Source organism: Hippoglossus stenolepis, chromosome 13 (genome assembly GCF_022539355.2).
Source record: "Hippoglossus stenolepis isolate QCI-W04-F060 chromosome 13, HSTE1.2, whole genome shotgun sequence".
Classification (NCBI taxonomy): Eukaryota; Metazoa; Chordata; class Actinopteri; order Pleuronectiformes; family Pleuronectidae; genus Hippoglossus; species Hippoglossus stenolepis.
The window spans coordinates 24,678,426-24,692,955 of NC_061495.1; the positions used below are offsets into that span (position 1 = coordinate 24,678,426).

General features: G+C 41.3%; 1 protein-coding gene across 7 annotated transcripts in view; it reads left to right on the forward strand.

The window, feature by feature from the left end:
- Positions 1–14,156, forward strand: part of LOC118119743 (ribosomal RNA processing protein 1 homolog B) — a 38,479-nt gene extending 24,323 nt beyond the window's left edge. For 2 of the 7 annotated variants that reach the window (XM_035173944.2, XM_035173946.2), the window contains exons 13-16: positions 1,743–3,016; positions 3,095–3,265; positions 8,640–8,700; positions 12,221–14,156. In XM_035173944.2, coding sequence (XP_035029835.1) covers positions 1,743–3,016; positions 3,095–3,265; positions 8,640–8,700; positions 12,221–12,438 — 1,724 coding nt within the window. In that variant the 3' untranslated portion in view covers positions 12,439–14,156. The remainder of the gene's footprint in view (positions 1–1,742; positions 3,017–3,094; positions 3,266–8,639; positions 8,701–12,220) is intronic. The other 5 variants (XM_035173947.2, XM_035173948.2, XM_035173949.1 and 2 more) reach the window with 5 other exon arrangements.
- Positions 14,157–14,530: the final 374 nt, after the last annotated feature.

A 14,530-nucleotide genomic window follows, 5' to 3' on the forward strand; every position in this document is an offset into this window, starting at 1 on the left:
GTGGGTGCTGTGTCTGCAGCCTGCTCACCACAGAGTGCAGGACATCACAGGCTGCATCAGCGTTAGCAGAGGGGGGGGGGACATAAGCAGCTATCGCGGGAGGCGTAGGGTGTCTCCTCGGGCAGCAGCGCTGTGTTACAGAGCGCTACCAGCTGATCCCTACTGTAAACAATAGGGCCATGGCTCCACACAGGATCTCCAGACATGGTTGAAATTGTGAAAAACAGGAGAATGAACACCCCAAGCGTGATGCATTTGTTGTCCATGGTGCACTAATGTCAGTAGAATAAAAACAAACGAAAGAGTAGAAAAGAACCAAATAGGACAAAGTTGGAGAGAAAAAAAATGCACGGAGTGAGCAAGAGCTGCTGCAACAGGCGGCCACTAGGGAGGTCATGAAAAATGGGAGCGAAAACAAAAGTGTTGCGTTTGTTTGTTCAGTGTAAATGTTGGTGAAATCTTTTCCTCTGTTTGATTGTGGAGAACAGAAAGTATGCTTCAGTTTCCATATGGAAGCAGTTGGAAAGGGAGATACATCTTTGCCTTGAGTTTACTGCTGAAAAAGATTTTGGGGATGTTAAGACAGGGGAGTATTTTTTTCAATATTCCAGTAGTCATTTGCATAAAATTGAGCTCAGTCCATCTAATTACAGTTTTCAATGAGGGTTTGTGGAATGATGTTTGAGTCTTTTCACTGAGACAGATATTACGTTTTTACTCAATGTGAGAAATACTTACCAGTGTATCAGTGATAAAATGTTAACATGAATGGCATTCTTTCTCTTCAATAAGAATTAAAAATAACTTTAATTAAAAATTTATCTTAACATTAATAATTATCATCAAATGCACAACATTTTTCAAGTTGGTTTATGCACATCTTTCCTTGATGCATTTATTGATGTTTAATATAATGTCGCTTATTATCATGATGTCCCCATTCTTACACTCCTGCAGTGCTACATTTGCTCCAATAAATATCCATATGTGGAAACAGCAGTCACTGAGCACAACACCAGACTTGCTGAATCACTGAAAGAATCTTAAATGTGGTAAACAATTCACACATCTGGAACCCGTCTTTTTATTTATTTATTTTATTTGAAAAGAACCATGTACAGTTAAAAACAAATGAAGCCATTTGATGCATTGCACCAGATTATAGCTTTAAACTAGTTTATATCTGCAGTCGCTTGGCAGGTAAGATTAAAAGGAATGCACAGCAACATAGCGCCAGACTATACAAAGGTCAAGGTAAACTTTATTATCCCACAAGGGGAAATTCATGTGGTCATACATATCAGGTCAGTGAGAACATAGCTCAGCAGCTTTCGATAGACTCTTGTTTTTAAAACTACAGTATAGAGCTGCAACTCTTCAAATTGGCAGGCAGTGTTCCACTGATTTTCGGCGTTTACAGAAAAAAAATGCTGATTTCCCAAATGCAGTTAAGCGAAATGTATCACAATCTTGTACAGAGGATAATCTTGAAGGTCGACTAGAATTTACTGAGCGAGTATAGACAGTCACTTAATGAAGGAGGGGCCAAACCATTCAAACATATTTATAAACTAGACACAAATAAGCTCTCAAAGCTCAGTAAATTGTAACCCAAGACTCAGTCAACACTTGGCTACATTTTGAACTACATATAAGTTTCTCGATTAAATAAATATTTTGTGGATGACAGATGCTGCTTCAGTGTGTGAAGAGTAATTGATCCATCTCTCTTGCAATTTCAGGGAAGAAAAAGGAGGCATCCACACTAGGCAAGCAAAACAAGGACTTGGTAAAACATGACAGTGAAAGAGTAGACCAAACCAATAATGATGGCGGGAAAAAGAAAAAAAGGAAGAAGAAGAAAGCGGAACAGGGAGGAAGTGTTCAAAGTGAGGAAAATACAGAGCGGTCAAAACAGGGACAGACCATGGATCAATCTCAAACTCCAATTAAAGAGATTGAAGAAGCTGAAGGAATTCCACAGTGCGCACAAGCAGAAGATTTAGAAAAGGAAGCAGAGGTGAAAATCCACATCTTGACTGCAAAAGTCACAGAGGCAACTACTGCACAGGATCAATCAGAAACTCTGCTCATCTCTGAGGTAAACAAGCAGCCCTCCGTTACAGTTACAGAAGAGGCTGCACAACCACGGTCCTGCACTAACGACAAGGACCAAACTGAAAGCTTTTCGAAGAAGAAGAAAAGGGACACTTCTGAGTCCAAACCTGGGATAGTGGCAGTCGAGGATAAAGAGACCTTTCCCACAACAGAGCCAGAAATGTCCTCTCAAGCAGATGCTTCCGTCTCAGGAAAGAGGAATAAAAAGAAGAGTCTAAAAGCTCAGGAGCAAACAGATGGGATTAAGACTCTGTCACAGGTCAGTGCAGAGACAGAGATCACATCAGTAAGTTGTGAAACAGCAGCAGAAGAAACTGTGACAAAAATGACAACACTGCAGACTGATGCTGGATTCCCTACCAAGAAGAGGATGGGCATGAAGGCTGAATTCAAACCTGAGGGTGAATCACAGATTCACAATGGGAGCTCAGAAGCCAAAACCAAATTCAAAGAGCCAAGTGATGCTACAACTGCTGCAAAGAGTAAGAAAAAGATCCTCAAGGTTAATGCACAGGTTGAGGTAGAGGACAAACCTCAACTTGCATCTGAAGCTACTCAACATACCACTTCAGTGCCAATTGAAAGAAAGAAAAAGGGCAAGCAGAAAATTGAACAGAAACTGCTCACCACATTAGCAAAAAAGAAAGACACTCCTAAGATGGCGACAATGCAGCTCAAAGATGAAACCCAACTGCAGATGGTTGGTAGTCTGGATTCAGAGCTTCCCCTGAAAGAAACTGAAGCAATTTTCTCCAAAAGGAAACTGACCAAAAAGAAGAAGAGGAAGATCCCTGTGGTGTTTGAGTTTGAGACTGATCAGCTGGTGGCGACTGCACGGGAGGTTGCAATGATCAATGCAGAAGAGGAAACTTGTGCCAAGAAGAAAAAACTTGGAAATGTGAGTATGTGATGATGTTAAATGGTTCAGATGGGTTGAAGTGACTGAAGTACCTGAAATAATTGGTTCCCTCCTTAGGATGTTAAAAAGCCATCCACACATCTGAGCGCTAAAACCTCACAAAAGAAATTGATGACTGCCGCATGGTTGGCGTCTGACTTCATTACCTTTCAGAGCAACACTGTAGCCCCTGTACCACTCTTCTGCAAGTCAAAGGGAAACCTCAGCAACCCACTGTACAGCAAAAAGGTAAAAGTGGTTGCAGCGTTAAGATTAATTTGCACTCGTTATGAATAAGGGGCACCAGCTCCTATCAGAAAAAAATTATACTATTTAATTTATAATCATCCTCAAATCATGAATTCTCGTTTGAATGGATCTCTATTTTAGAATATAGGACTAGATGGTGAATATCCCTTGTACTTTTGAAGGTCTTCTGCAAAATGTAAGTTACCAACCAACAATAGATGTTAGCAGGTGTTAGTGGCCGCCAGCGGATGTTAGCGTCATCAATTGTTTTGGCCTTGTAATCAACGATACAGGCCAAACTTGAGGATACGCTGAGCCTAAAGGTAAATTTGACTGGCTACTTGCTTGTATGGTCTACTATGCCATGTTTCCCGCTCAGTAGATTAGACATTACCTCTATGCCTTTTTAAACTAAACACTGAATATCCCTTGTATGTTCTACTGCACTAATTAATGCCTACTACCAGTTGATGTTATAAGATGTTAGTGACCAACAGCGGATGTTAGGGTCATGTCTTCAGTTGTGTACCTTAGCGTCAGGTGTTTCAGACTTTTAATTACAAGAGGCCCACCATAGGTTGGTCAGACCTGGTTTAATGTCCCTAGCATCTTGGGACACAGTTGGTATCTTTCCTCCTGATCCAGAGCCATTGGCTGAAGCGTTCTGCAGTGTGCAATGTTTCTTTTATGGTCTGGTGCAGGGCTTGTGCATGGATCCCCACATCTTTGAGCTACCTGATGGTGGATGTTGCACCTAACCACCACAGAGCAAGCTATTGCTTTCCAACCACGTTGCTCTGACTCAAATGCCATGTCTCATTCGCTTCATCAACACAATCCTCCCAGGGATTCTACGAAGTAGAAGAGAAAGCAGGGTGTTGGACTAGAGTATCAGGTCTTGTTTTAGGGTGGTAATGACAATATGTGATGGGACTGTAAGCCGCTGGCCCACATCCACCATCATCTCCCTGGCTCGAGCTTGCTACAACTGACCACGCCTGGTCAGTGGAGGAGGCCCTCTCTGTCCCTATTCCCTCTCGCAGACAAATGTTGTCCTTTGAACTGCGCGCAATGTTTTGGATGGCAAGACATTAATAGCAGTTCGCTTTGTTTCACTTGTTGCTGCAAGGCATTTGAGTACCTGTTTGCGTCTCCATGTATACCTACCTTGGGAGGGACTTATTTTACAACCAGCGAGGATGTGGGGGTCTACTCAGACCTATGCCCAAACCTCCTATTCTCTTCCCTGCTGAACGTGGCCTACAATGTCAGCATGCTGGAGTGTTACTTTTGTCTGTTGGGTTTCTTCTCTTGGTGTCCATTTCCGTCCTGTTGTCAATGATGGTCATATAGATGTCTTCGGACTCAGAGGGTGATCTCTGGTCTTCTCTTGGTGAATTTTAACTCCTCTACAAGACTTGAGATCTGCAGCTTGAGGATGCCATGTCCATACAGACCGATGTTGCTTAGACCTCTTGAGACTCCTAACCACCATGGTTCTTTGGCTGGTAACCTCACATCCGGGCCAGCAGGGTTCTCCTTGAGACAAGTTCAGTTGCTCATCAGGTAGTTCTGCCAGTGGCAGCTGCTGTGAGGCCTCTTCTCCAGGTTATTTTCTTAGGCACTGGGTCTCTGAATGAAACTGTGTCGGAACCGGTGCTGATTATGTTGTCTGCTTAACTTTGTTATAAACGTTCTAGTTAAAATTGCTGCCAGTCTTACGATGCGAAATCTCCAAAAAATATTTCAACAAAGTCATAGTGAAGTTATTTAAAAAGAGTAAAAAAAAGCTGGCTGTTGATTAGGCTTAAAGAATATATAGATATCATACAAGAAAGTTACTCCACCATGATCAAAGAAACATTTACTGTATGGAAAATCAAACAATAAGGCAGAAGGTGATTTAGACAAATGTAGATTGTAGGGAATCATTGATGGAACGATATACTATTATATCCACCAGTGTAATCAACTATCAATCTCGCTTTCCTTCAGTTTTTGAACATTGTAGGAACTTAGTCAAATTACCTTAAATCAATTAGAAAACAATATTGGTGTGTGGCATGGCTCACATCGCTGTTTCGTTCTCCTCTCTCACCCCAAAACCAAAAGCAAACTAGGCCCACTTCCCTGCTCTTGCCCATGTAGCACGCAAGTACCTCAGCACAAGTGTTGACAGTAAACGGGTGTTCAGCACTGTCTCCCATGTCATAGGCTAGAAGAGAAATCACATTGAATGCAAAAAGGCAGAGATGCTCATTTTCATACAAAAAAATCTACCTCATACTTGACTAATATAGGGATATAGAGAATATAGGCTTATGATGGGACATAATCGATTCATGTTTTCCGTTACGTTGATTGTCTTAGCCGTTGTCCACGCCTAAATAATTATAACCACCGCTACTTCAGGATCAGGACAGACGCACATTAAAGATCCGGTCGTCCTGTATGTATCAGTCTCCTGTCGGAGTCTGCTTCCTCCTCACTCCCGCTGACCTGTGCTCACTTTACACTTTAAGAATAAACACCATCACTGATCACAAGTTATTAGGACACGAACAGTACTGACGTTTACTTTGTTTGTTTGATTCGCTCTAGAGTATGAGACAAACGCTTAAAGGGGACATAGCATGCCCATTTTACCACAAGTTGATATGGTTCCTTGGGGTCTTAATGAAATGTCTGTAACATACTTTGGTCAAAATACCACAAGGATCATTTCAAACAGCACCCTTTTTACCCTGTCTAAAACAGCCCTCCACAGAGTGACCTGTTTTGAGTGCCTGTTCCTTTAAATGCTAATGAGCCAGCTCCCCTCTCCCCCCATGATTTTAAACGATATAAATTACATATTTTATATGATATAAATTATCAAATATGCATCCCATACTTTGTATTCCCCTTCTGTTGTCCTGGAGTTTTAATTTTCCCAATCACATAATTAAATGTCCCCCTCTGCCCATCCACTACAAGCACACAAGCAGACAGACAGAGAGAGAGAAAGAGAGGGGTGGGGGGGGGCTATGAAGACCATCATTTACCCTTTAGAAATGCTCGTCCCGTGTGAACAGCCAGGCGGCTGCGCGCTTGAGAACGGCGCTGCGCTGCCTCGCAGCGGTCTTCCACACTGCCAGCTGTGTGGAAGACTTCCGCAGTGTTCAGCTCTACTGTACGCCGGGTTACAGTAGTTACGCCGGGTTACAGTAGTTACGCCGGGGTACACCGGACGCGGAAGCGCCGCTGCGAGGCAGCGCAGCGCCGTTCTCAAGCGCGCAGCCGCCTGGCTGTTCACACGGGACGAGCATTTCTCCGCGCTGGTCAGCCCCATAGACTGTATATATAAGGTCAGCCCGCGATTCTGCTTTCTCCGCTTGTTGTTGTACCCGTTGAATGTCGGGGTTCGGGGGTTATAGTAGCGCTGAACACTGCAGAAGTCTTCCACACTGCTGGCTGTGTGGCGCTGACACAAATTTCAGCTCACGCATGGGAGAGCGAGCGGTCGCTCCCGAGCAACTGCTGCAGCCTCCCAGTCCCAATGATCCAGACAAATGCCACATGTGAGTGAATCGCGGGCTGACCAGCGGAGAAATGCTCGTCCAGTGTGAACAGCCCGGCTGCGTGCTTGGGAACGGCGCTGCGCTGCCTCGCAGCATCCGGTGTAAACACGGCGTAGCGAGTGTGGGGGGACGGGGTGGGCCAAGGCCATGTAGGGAGACTTCCAGTTCCTTGTTACGACACAAAACCCAGGAAGCGCAATCGAGTCGCTCAAGCATGACGTTTCTGACTTAGAGGAACTATAACAAAACGCGCGAGTGTTTTTTCCCCAGAGTTTTTGGGTTGGTAGACATGCCAGATACCCACATTAACCTGTAGAAGCACTAACAAAGTGGAATTTGCATGCTATGTCCCCTTTAAACCTGCTCCACGAGATGTAACGTGACGTGCACAGCCAGGACATCGGCTGATTTGATTTATATTGCAATATCTATCGATGGATATGAAAAATTTGTGATAAGATTTTCTTCTATATCACCCAGCCCTAGCTTATGAGTCTTTTGGCCTCATTTATTGAACTGACGGAGGGCTATGTTTTCACTAAGGACTAAAGCTGTTAAAATTTTGTGCACTTTTGATTGTTTTTTTGCATTTCACCTGGCAGTTACAAAGTTCTTTGAAGCTCTTTGTGCTGCACAAATTGAACCTCTTTTGAAGTTTACAGTTTTAAGGATTGTGTAACCCCATAATGGGCCCCTATGTTTGCACTAATTCAGTTAATATATTATTGAGTTTAAGCAAGTCTGTAAAGCATATGTAGCCTGCTAATTTATTCAACAGTGTGAAATAGAGTATTGATGTTCTTTCAGTTGGCTTTAATTGCTGTACAGTTGTACAATGCACTTACTTTCACATGATCACTGTGAACAGAGTTTGTTTACCGATTTTATTTTCAACTTGTCAAAGAGGTCAAATCTGCCCTTGTTTTGGCTATTGTTAGGATTGCCTCAGGGAGAGCATCATCCTAGTCTGTTATAGTTAGGGGTGTGGAATATATATCGTCTACAATAATATCTTGTTTTAACGATGTGCAAGCTCACGTTATCGAGATAATGATGATCCATGTGCCACACATTCACGCTCTGCATGTCAATATATTTGGCCAATCAGATGGAGCCCTGCTGCTCTGTATGTCTCTCACTCACTCACCTACACACACACATACTCACAAACAAACTGTGATCGGGCACATGTATAAACTCAGTCTGGGTAAAAACAACACTTTATAAACTTAGTAAATGTATGGAGCTGGAGGAGGTGATGGGGAGCACTCCGTTTGGTTTGACGCAGTCAGCGCAGCGCACAGCGTGAATGATGGACACAGAGGAGCAGTAAATTACTGACAGACGCTAAAGACTGTAAAGAAATAGCTTTTCACGGTCAAAACATGTACATCTTTAAAAGCAGACATTTTATGTCTGCATTGGCATTTGGGCCTTCAAGACACGAGGTGGCAGTAGTTATAATCCCGCTACAGGAGACACTTAATGTTCTCTGGAATTACCTGGAAAACGTGTGCATATATCAGCATTGGAAATTGGCTGAAAGTAGTTCAGTAATCCAATATCGTGCATCCCTAATTAAACTCATTGTGTAGAGGTCATCTGGATCAATAGGTTCTTGGGAGTGAATGAAAGAGATTGGTTTGCCTACTGACTAGATTCAAGAAATTTTGGTATCTCCTTGGATAAATGGAAACTACTTCTTCATTGATCAGCTCTGCCATTCTCTGATGGTAATGTTATTTGAATTATGTTGTACAATATTTAACTGTGCTTGATTTATATATACATTTTTTTGTGTTTTTATTTCCCAGAAGAGTCAAACTCCCGAATCCAAGAAGGTGACATTTGGTCTCAAGAATAATAAAACGGCTGGTAAGATATTTATAGTAAATATTTGAAATTGACATAGTGTTACGAGATTGAACTGGCTCACAACTATTAAATGCTAGACCCATTTTCATTGTTAGCTCCTTCACATTCACCTGGTAACGTTCAGTCCCTTCGGTGTATGCAGTTCACTTGAATTGTGTGTCTCACTGTCCCTATCTGGCTAGGGAGGTTATGGATCACTTAGGTTATGGCAACCTTTACCATCAAAAGAGCCATTTTGCCCCCTCTTCCACCAAATAAAATTTGTATGGAGCCGCAAAACATATTTGATAACACAGCTCATAAAGTTTTATATATAGTTATACTCAGTGTTCGCACGTCCAAGTTCACACTTAAAATGAACTAGTTCAAAGTTTAGTTCATGCAGACGAAAATTAACTAGTTCACGTTCATTTGTTCCATTTTTTTTTTTGGGAAGATTTAGGTGACAAACTTACGATCGTGTTTAGTTATAAATCGATGATGTTGGATCATGTCTGCCTGTCGATCCGGTCATTTTAACAGAGTCCTGACTGTGTCACATCTTGTGTTGTACTGACCACAAAATGTTGACAAGTCATTTTTCATGAATTTTAAATGCAGTCTCATAAACTCTGGAGCGAATCAAACAAACACTAAGTTACTTCATGTGCTGATAACTAGTGATGAGCGTTTATTATTTAAAGTGAGAGCAGGTCAGATTGGAGGACACAGAAACTCCAGCTCAGTACAAACCAACTGCAGCTTCTGCTCTGATCACTGAGCAGCTGTGACCAGAGAAACTGTGTTTTCACTGTTTCCACTGTTCTTCAACAAAGTCAGTGACCGGCTGCTTCACGTGAACGAACTCTGATCTCACTGCGAGTGTCTCTCTAAGCGAGTGAGTAGGGGCGGAGCCCCTGGTGGGGGGGTGTGCGCGTGCGCTGTCTGGGAGCACACGCACTAACATTTTCTTTAACTCCTGGTATTTCACATGATGGCCTGATACAATGATGATTCATTCAGTTTATCGTTCAAGAAAAATATGAATTCATGCACGACACTGTACAAGGAGCGACTGCATACGGCTCCAGAGCCGTGGGTTGCTGACCCCTGACTTAGGCTTTTCAACCTAACTTCCGACGTCTTTAGACTGCGAGCCTGTAAACCTACGGCACAGCCTCTCGGACGCTGTCGTATGGTTTCAGTTCAGAAATGATGGAAGTGTAGTAAAAAGGGTCTGTGCTCTGGTTTACTGTCTCCAGAGTTTTGTCTTGAACAGTGGTATGTTGGGTTGCCATCAGCTACCATTGCGCTCCTCTGTGTCTCAGGGAATGAGGATAGGGATTTTTTTTCAATTCCTCTACTAATGGTAAATGGTCTGTATTTATATAGCACTTTTCTAGTCTTGATGACCACTCGAAGCGCTTTACAGTTCATTGTCATTCAGCCATCCACATTCCTACAGTGCTTTACAGGCAGATCTTTTTCTATGAGGGTCAATTCTGGGTTCAGTATCTTGCCCAAGGACACACCTTTACTAATGGCGCTGGGTCCTCAAACGCCTCAAGTCACCCACCAATCTGTAAAATACTATTTAGTGTGTTACTGAATCCACCCTTGTTTAATTTTTACTTTAGATTCTGCGCAAACTTTTTTTTTAATGTTTTCATTTGGTATGTAAAGATAAAAGAAAAACAGTAAAATCAACAATAAAAGATGTTTAGAACTTACTGTATGTGGGATCTGTTTTTCTACTTGTGGAACACAACTCCGTAGACTGGTTGTCCTGTGGATGTTGAAGCTTGCTTGCAGTCTGCATTTTCATTGTAATGCCAGACCGCAAGATACAACCTACAATAATAGAACAGCAAAACACCAGACACAGTAGATTTATTATCCGTTAATGTGTAACTTTGCTATTATATGTTATAGTAACCAGTAACTAACTTTTAAGATGGTGTGAAATGCATTATAAAGTATTTTACCTGCAGAACATTCCAGTAAATAACACCCATTTATTGACCATATGACACCTTTACTGCTCACATGTGCTTTCAGTGTTCCATGCTACAATTGTGTGTCCACAGATTTGGTAGATGATGAGAAGGACATCTGTGTGCCAACATGTACCATGTGATGGCTGAACTGTGTTGCCACAGAGGCCCTGTACACATCTGTTATTAACATGTGGTTTTTGTGATCCGATCGCAAGCGGACACTTTTAACCAGTACCGGTGTGAATGCACTCAGATCGGATAGCGATCCGATGTGGTCTGGGCCACGTGTCCACATTCTTTTAGCAGTCTGAATGCAAATCCGTCCTGGGCCACATATGAAGGACCTTCTACTCAGCTGACGTCATCTGAGCCGCTGCAGTTTTACTATGAATTGAACACATTTTTTCTCGATTTGTTTGCGGACACCGCCCCACAATATCAACACTGATCACCACATAATGATCAATACTTTATTTATATTGGTAAAAATCTTTCTTTACAGCTGCACGAGATTCATTCAGCCTCTCCTGACTCATCTCTCTAACTCTCTTTTTCTTACTTGTGCCGACAGTCACACACAAACTGCGACATCGGGCACATCTGTAAACTCAGACTGGGTCAAAAACATTATTTAGTCTTAACAAACATAAATTACGTACTTTGCATGTAAAGCGGGAAAGTGAGATCCCATCACAAGTGGTCACTGGAGACACATTCAGGACGCATTTTAATGACAGGTGCTAACACGTACGAATGTAAATACCAGGTGTGTACGGGGCCAGAGGCTGTGGGTCCAGGGTCAGTCTGGCATCCTGTGTCATGGGTCTGTTGTGATGTGCTCTAATTGGGAAAAGACGATACCAACAGAAATAATTAGGTTCGCTATGATTAACTTAATGGTACACCTTAAACAAAAATAAGATGGGGAAAAAATGTTAGTACTGTCTTTTAGCTGCAGCATGTTTGACTAAAGAGTAGGGTGAATCCTTTTCCACATTAACTCCAGACATGAGTGAAAATATTTCTCTTGACTGAGACGCGTTCTCACATGCTGGAAATACTTTTTGTTTAGGTGAGGGGGAACGGGTGGTCTGAGCGAGGATTCCTCTGTCTAAAAGCAAATTAACATGCATTTAACCAATTATTGGAAACCCTTTCCAACATTGTAACATATTTACCTTTAGTAATTGAGTTTTTGGTTGTATCACATAATCTTCATCAGTAGATGACAATTCCCTGTGTGAAAGGTGCATTATAAATAAAATTGCCTTGCCTTTATCCCAAGTCTGTCACAGATTGAACTTGAAACCCCAGCTTTTCATTTAAATCCATGTTTTTCCACTTTTGAAAATTCTAGAGCAGCAATTAAATACAACATATGAAGAGTCTATATCCTCATTGGCTGTTTCCAAGGTCAAGACTGCATTGTTTAATTTGTGATTCTTTTAAGATTTATAACTTTAGAATGAGAGTGAAAGATGTTCTAGGTAAATTGAGTAACCCCTTGTCTACTTTTTTTTTCTTTTCTTTATGCCATTATGCAGAGTTTAGAAAAACGGATCGCAGCCTGCTGGTGAGTCCAGACGGGTCGTCACGAGTGCCCTTTGACCCAAAGCAGAAACCCAAGTTTGGGGTCTTAAAGTCTCCGCCCACACCAGGCTCAACCAACCTGAAAACAACCCCCAAGGTCAACAGGAAGAAGAGTTTGAATAGTCTAACAACCACACCAAAACGACGGCCTTCGGCGGCAGACTTCTTCTAAATTCACACACTGACACAGTGTAAAGATGTAATACTCAAAACGTTTTAATAATAGACTGACTGAACCAATCAGTTTTGAATATAGAGAAGTATTTTTTTTGTTTAGTGTTTAATTTTGCCGTTTTGGGTGACTTGATGTTTGAATAAAGTTGCTCATTCCAGCTTCCAGCTCAATTTGATCAAATGTTCAGCTTTTGTGTGGTGATAGTACAATATTTCTGTCTTTTGAATGTACAACATTCTAGTTAGTCAAAAATTCTTGACCTGAAGGCAATCTGTGAATGAGTGTACTATTATGTGCGTATCACAGCTCAAACAATACCCTGCTAGCTGTTATGCTGGTGTACAGGGTAATAAACAGGGCTTTACTTATTCTGACTTTTAATCAACACCAAATTCTTTAAACAGTATTCGGGGATTGATATACATGTTTCGATAAATGAGAAAAGATTATAGATCATTTTTAACTGCTAGAATATTTTCTACTAATTTTCATTTTATAGAAAATGATAGAAATAAATACTATATTCATATTTTGTGTTTTTATTCGTTTGATATCGTTTTTTGGGGAAGTCAGAAACTGAAACACAATTACAATAATACAACCAAAAATGATATAATCGATAATGGGGATAAGATGATGTAGTTGGTATTCTGTTTCTATTTGTAATTCAGTGCAGTTTTTTTATTCATATTCCACCCATTCTCTATTGACTACATGTATTAGTGTGAAAACAGAAATGATCAGTATATTACAGTACCTGCCTAATTGAAGGACAAAATGGACTTCCATTTGTTTTGGAGAACATCCATTCCATCACTGGACTTCTCTGTATTGGTTACTCTTTGATGGCTCAGCTAATGATACACTTACAATGAAGCTAGTGCTTTTGCTAACTGGCACCACACCTGATGAAACATGCACAGACAACCAAAGATGGTTGAGGGCTTTGTGGCGTGATATGACTAGGAAAATGGAAATGGAGAGGTGGAAGCAAACGTGCACAGGGTATCGAGTATTTATAGAAATTCAACAAGCTAAAATAAAAATAATGCAATGGGATTATGAAGACATGGTTATTGAGGTTAAATTTACTCAGCCTTTGTAACTGTTGCCGATTACAATATATATCCAGCAATTTAGTGGTTATATAAAACAATGATTCTCTGCCTATGGATATTTAAAAACCTTATGTTAAGTGCATTTCACTGTTTATTCCAAGCCACACCTGGTCTTCATCGGCGTGCTCCCCAACATCTGATATTAGTGATGTTCTCGATCGTGTCAGTTTTAACAAGTAAAGTGTTTGCGCTTTAGTGAGATTAGAGCAGGAATCACAGCGTGTTCTTTCTGTATGTCGGCCATAATTACCCTCTACTACGACTGAATTCTCTGGTTTTAATGAATCTCAGTAAAATGTGCATTAAGCAGATATGGTGGAACGGTTGCGTGTTTGTTCGTGCACATTTTTAATGCATTTGTGTTGAATTTGTGCATTTGGTCCCCAGCCACTACTCTCCTTGTCTCTCTGGCTTTCCCAGCTGTGTGCTGAGTATACCATTCAGTAATAATGTAATTTGACATGGTCAGCCCTCCACCGTCCCTCTATCTTTCCAAGACCATGTTCCTGTCCCAAATGTACAAAGAGGTAATTTCTAAAAAACAACTTGGCAATAAATATTGTAATGATTTGCGAAGCATGATCGTCATTTAACCAACTCACTCATAGATATGTAAGTTTGTCTCTGAATATATCCTGATCATTTTCCAAATTCTTTGATGATTTTTAGAACTTTTGGAATGGAGTTATAGGGTCTGATAAAAACAGGAGGATGTTGTTTGCATGTAATGAAAGTTTGTGGATTTGTCAAGCTCTTGTAAAACCTTTTATGCCAACGTCATTTCTTAGGGTGCATGCAAGGGGCTCAATGGCGACATCAAAAAGTAGGTGGGGGGTAGAGGGCAGCCCTGTCTTGTCCCTCTGAATAGAGGGAAATATGTAGACACAGTATTGTTGTTCCGGACTATGGTTTGAGGGTCTTTATATATTAAGAGTGAAAAGCAAATATTTATTTACAATCCTACTGCTGCT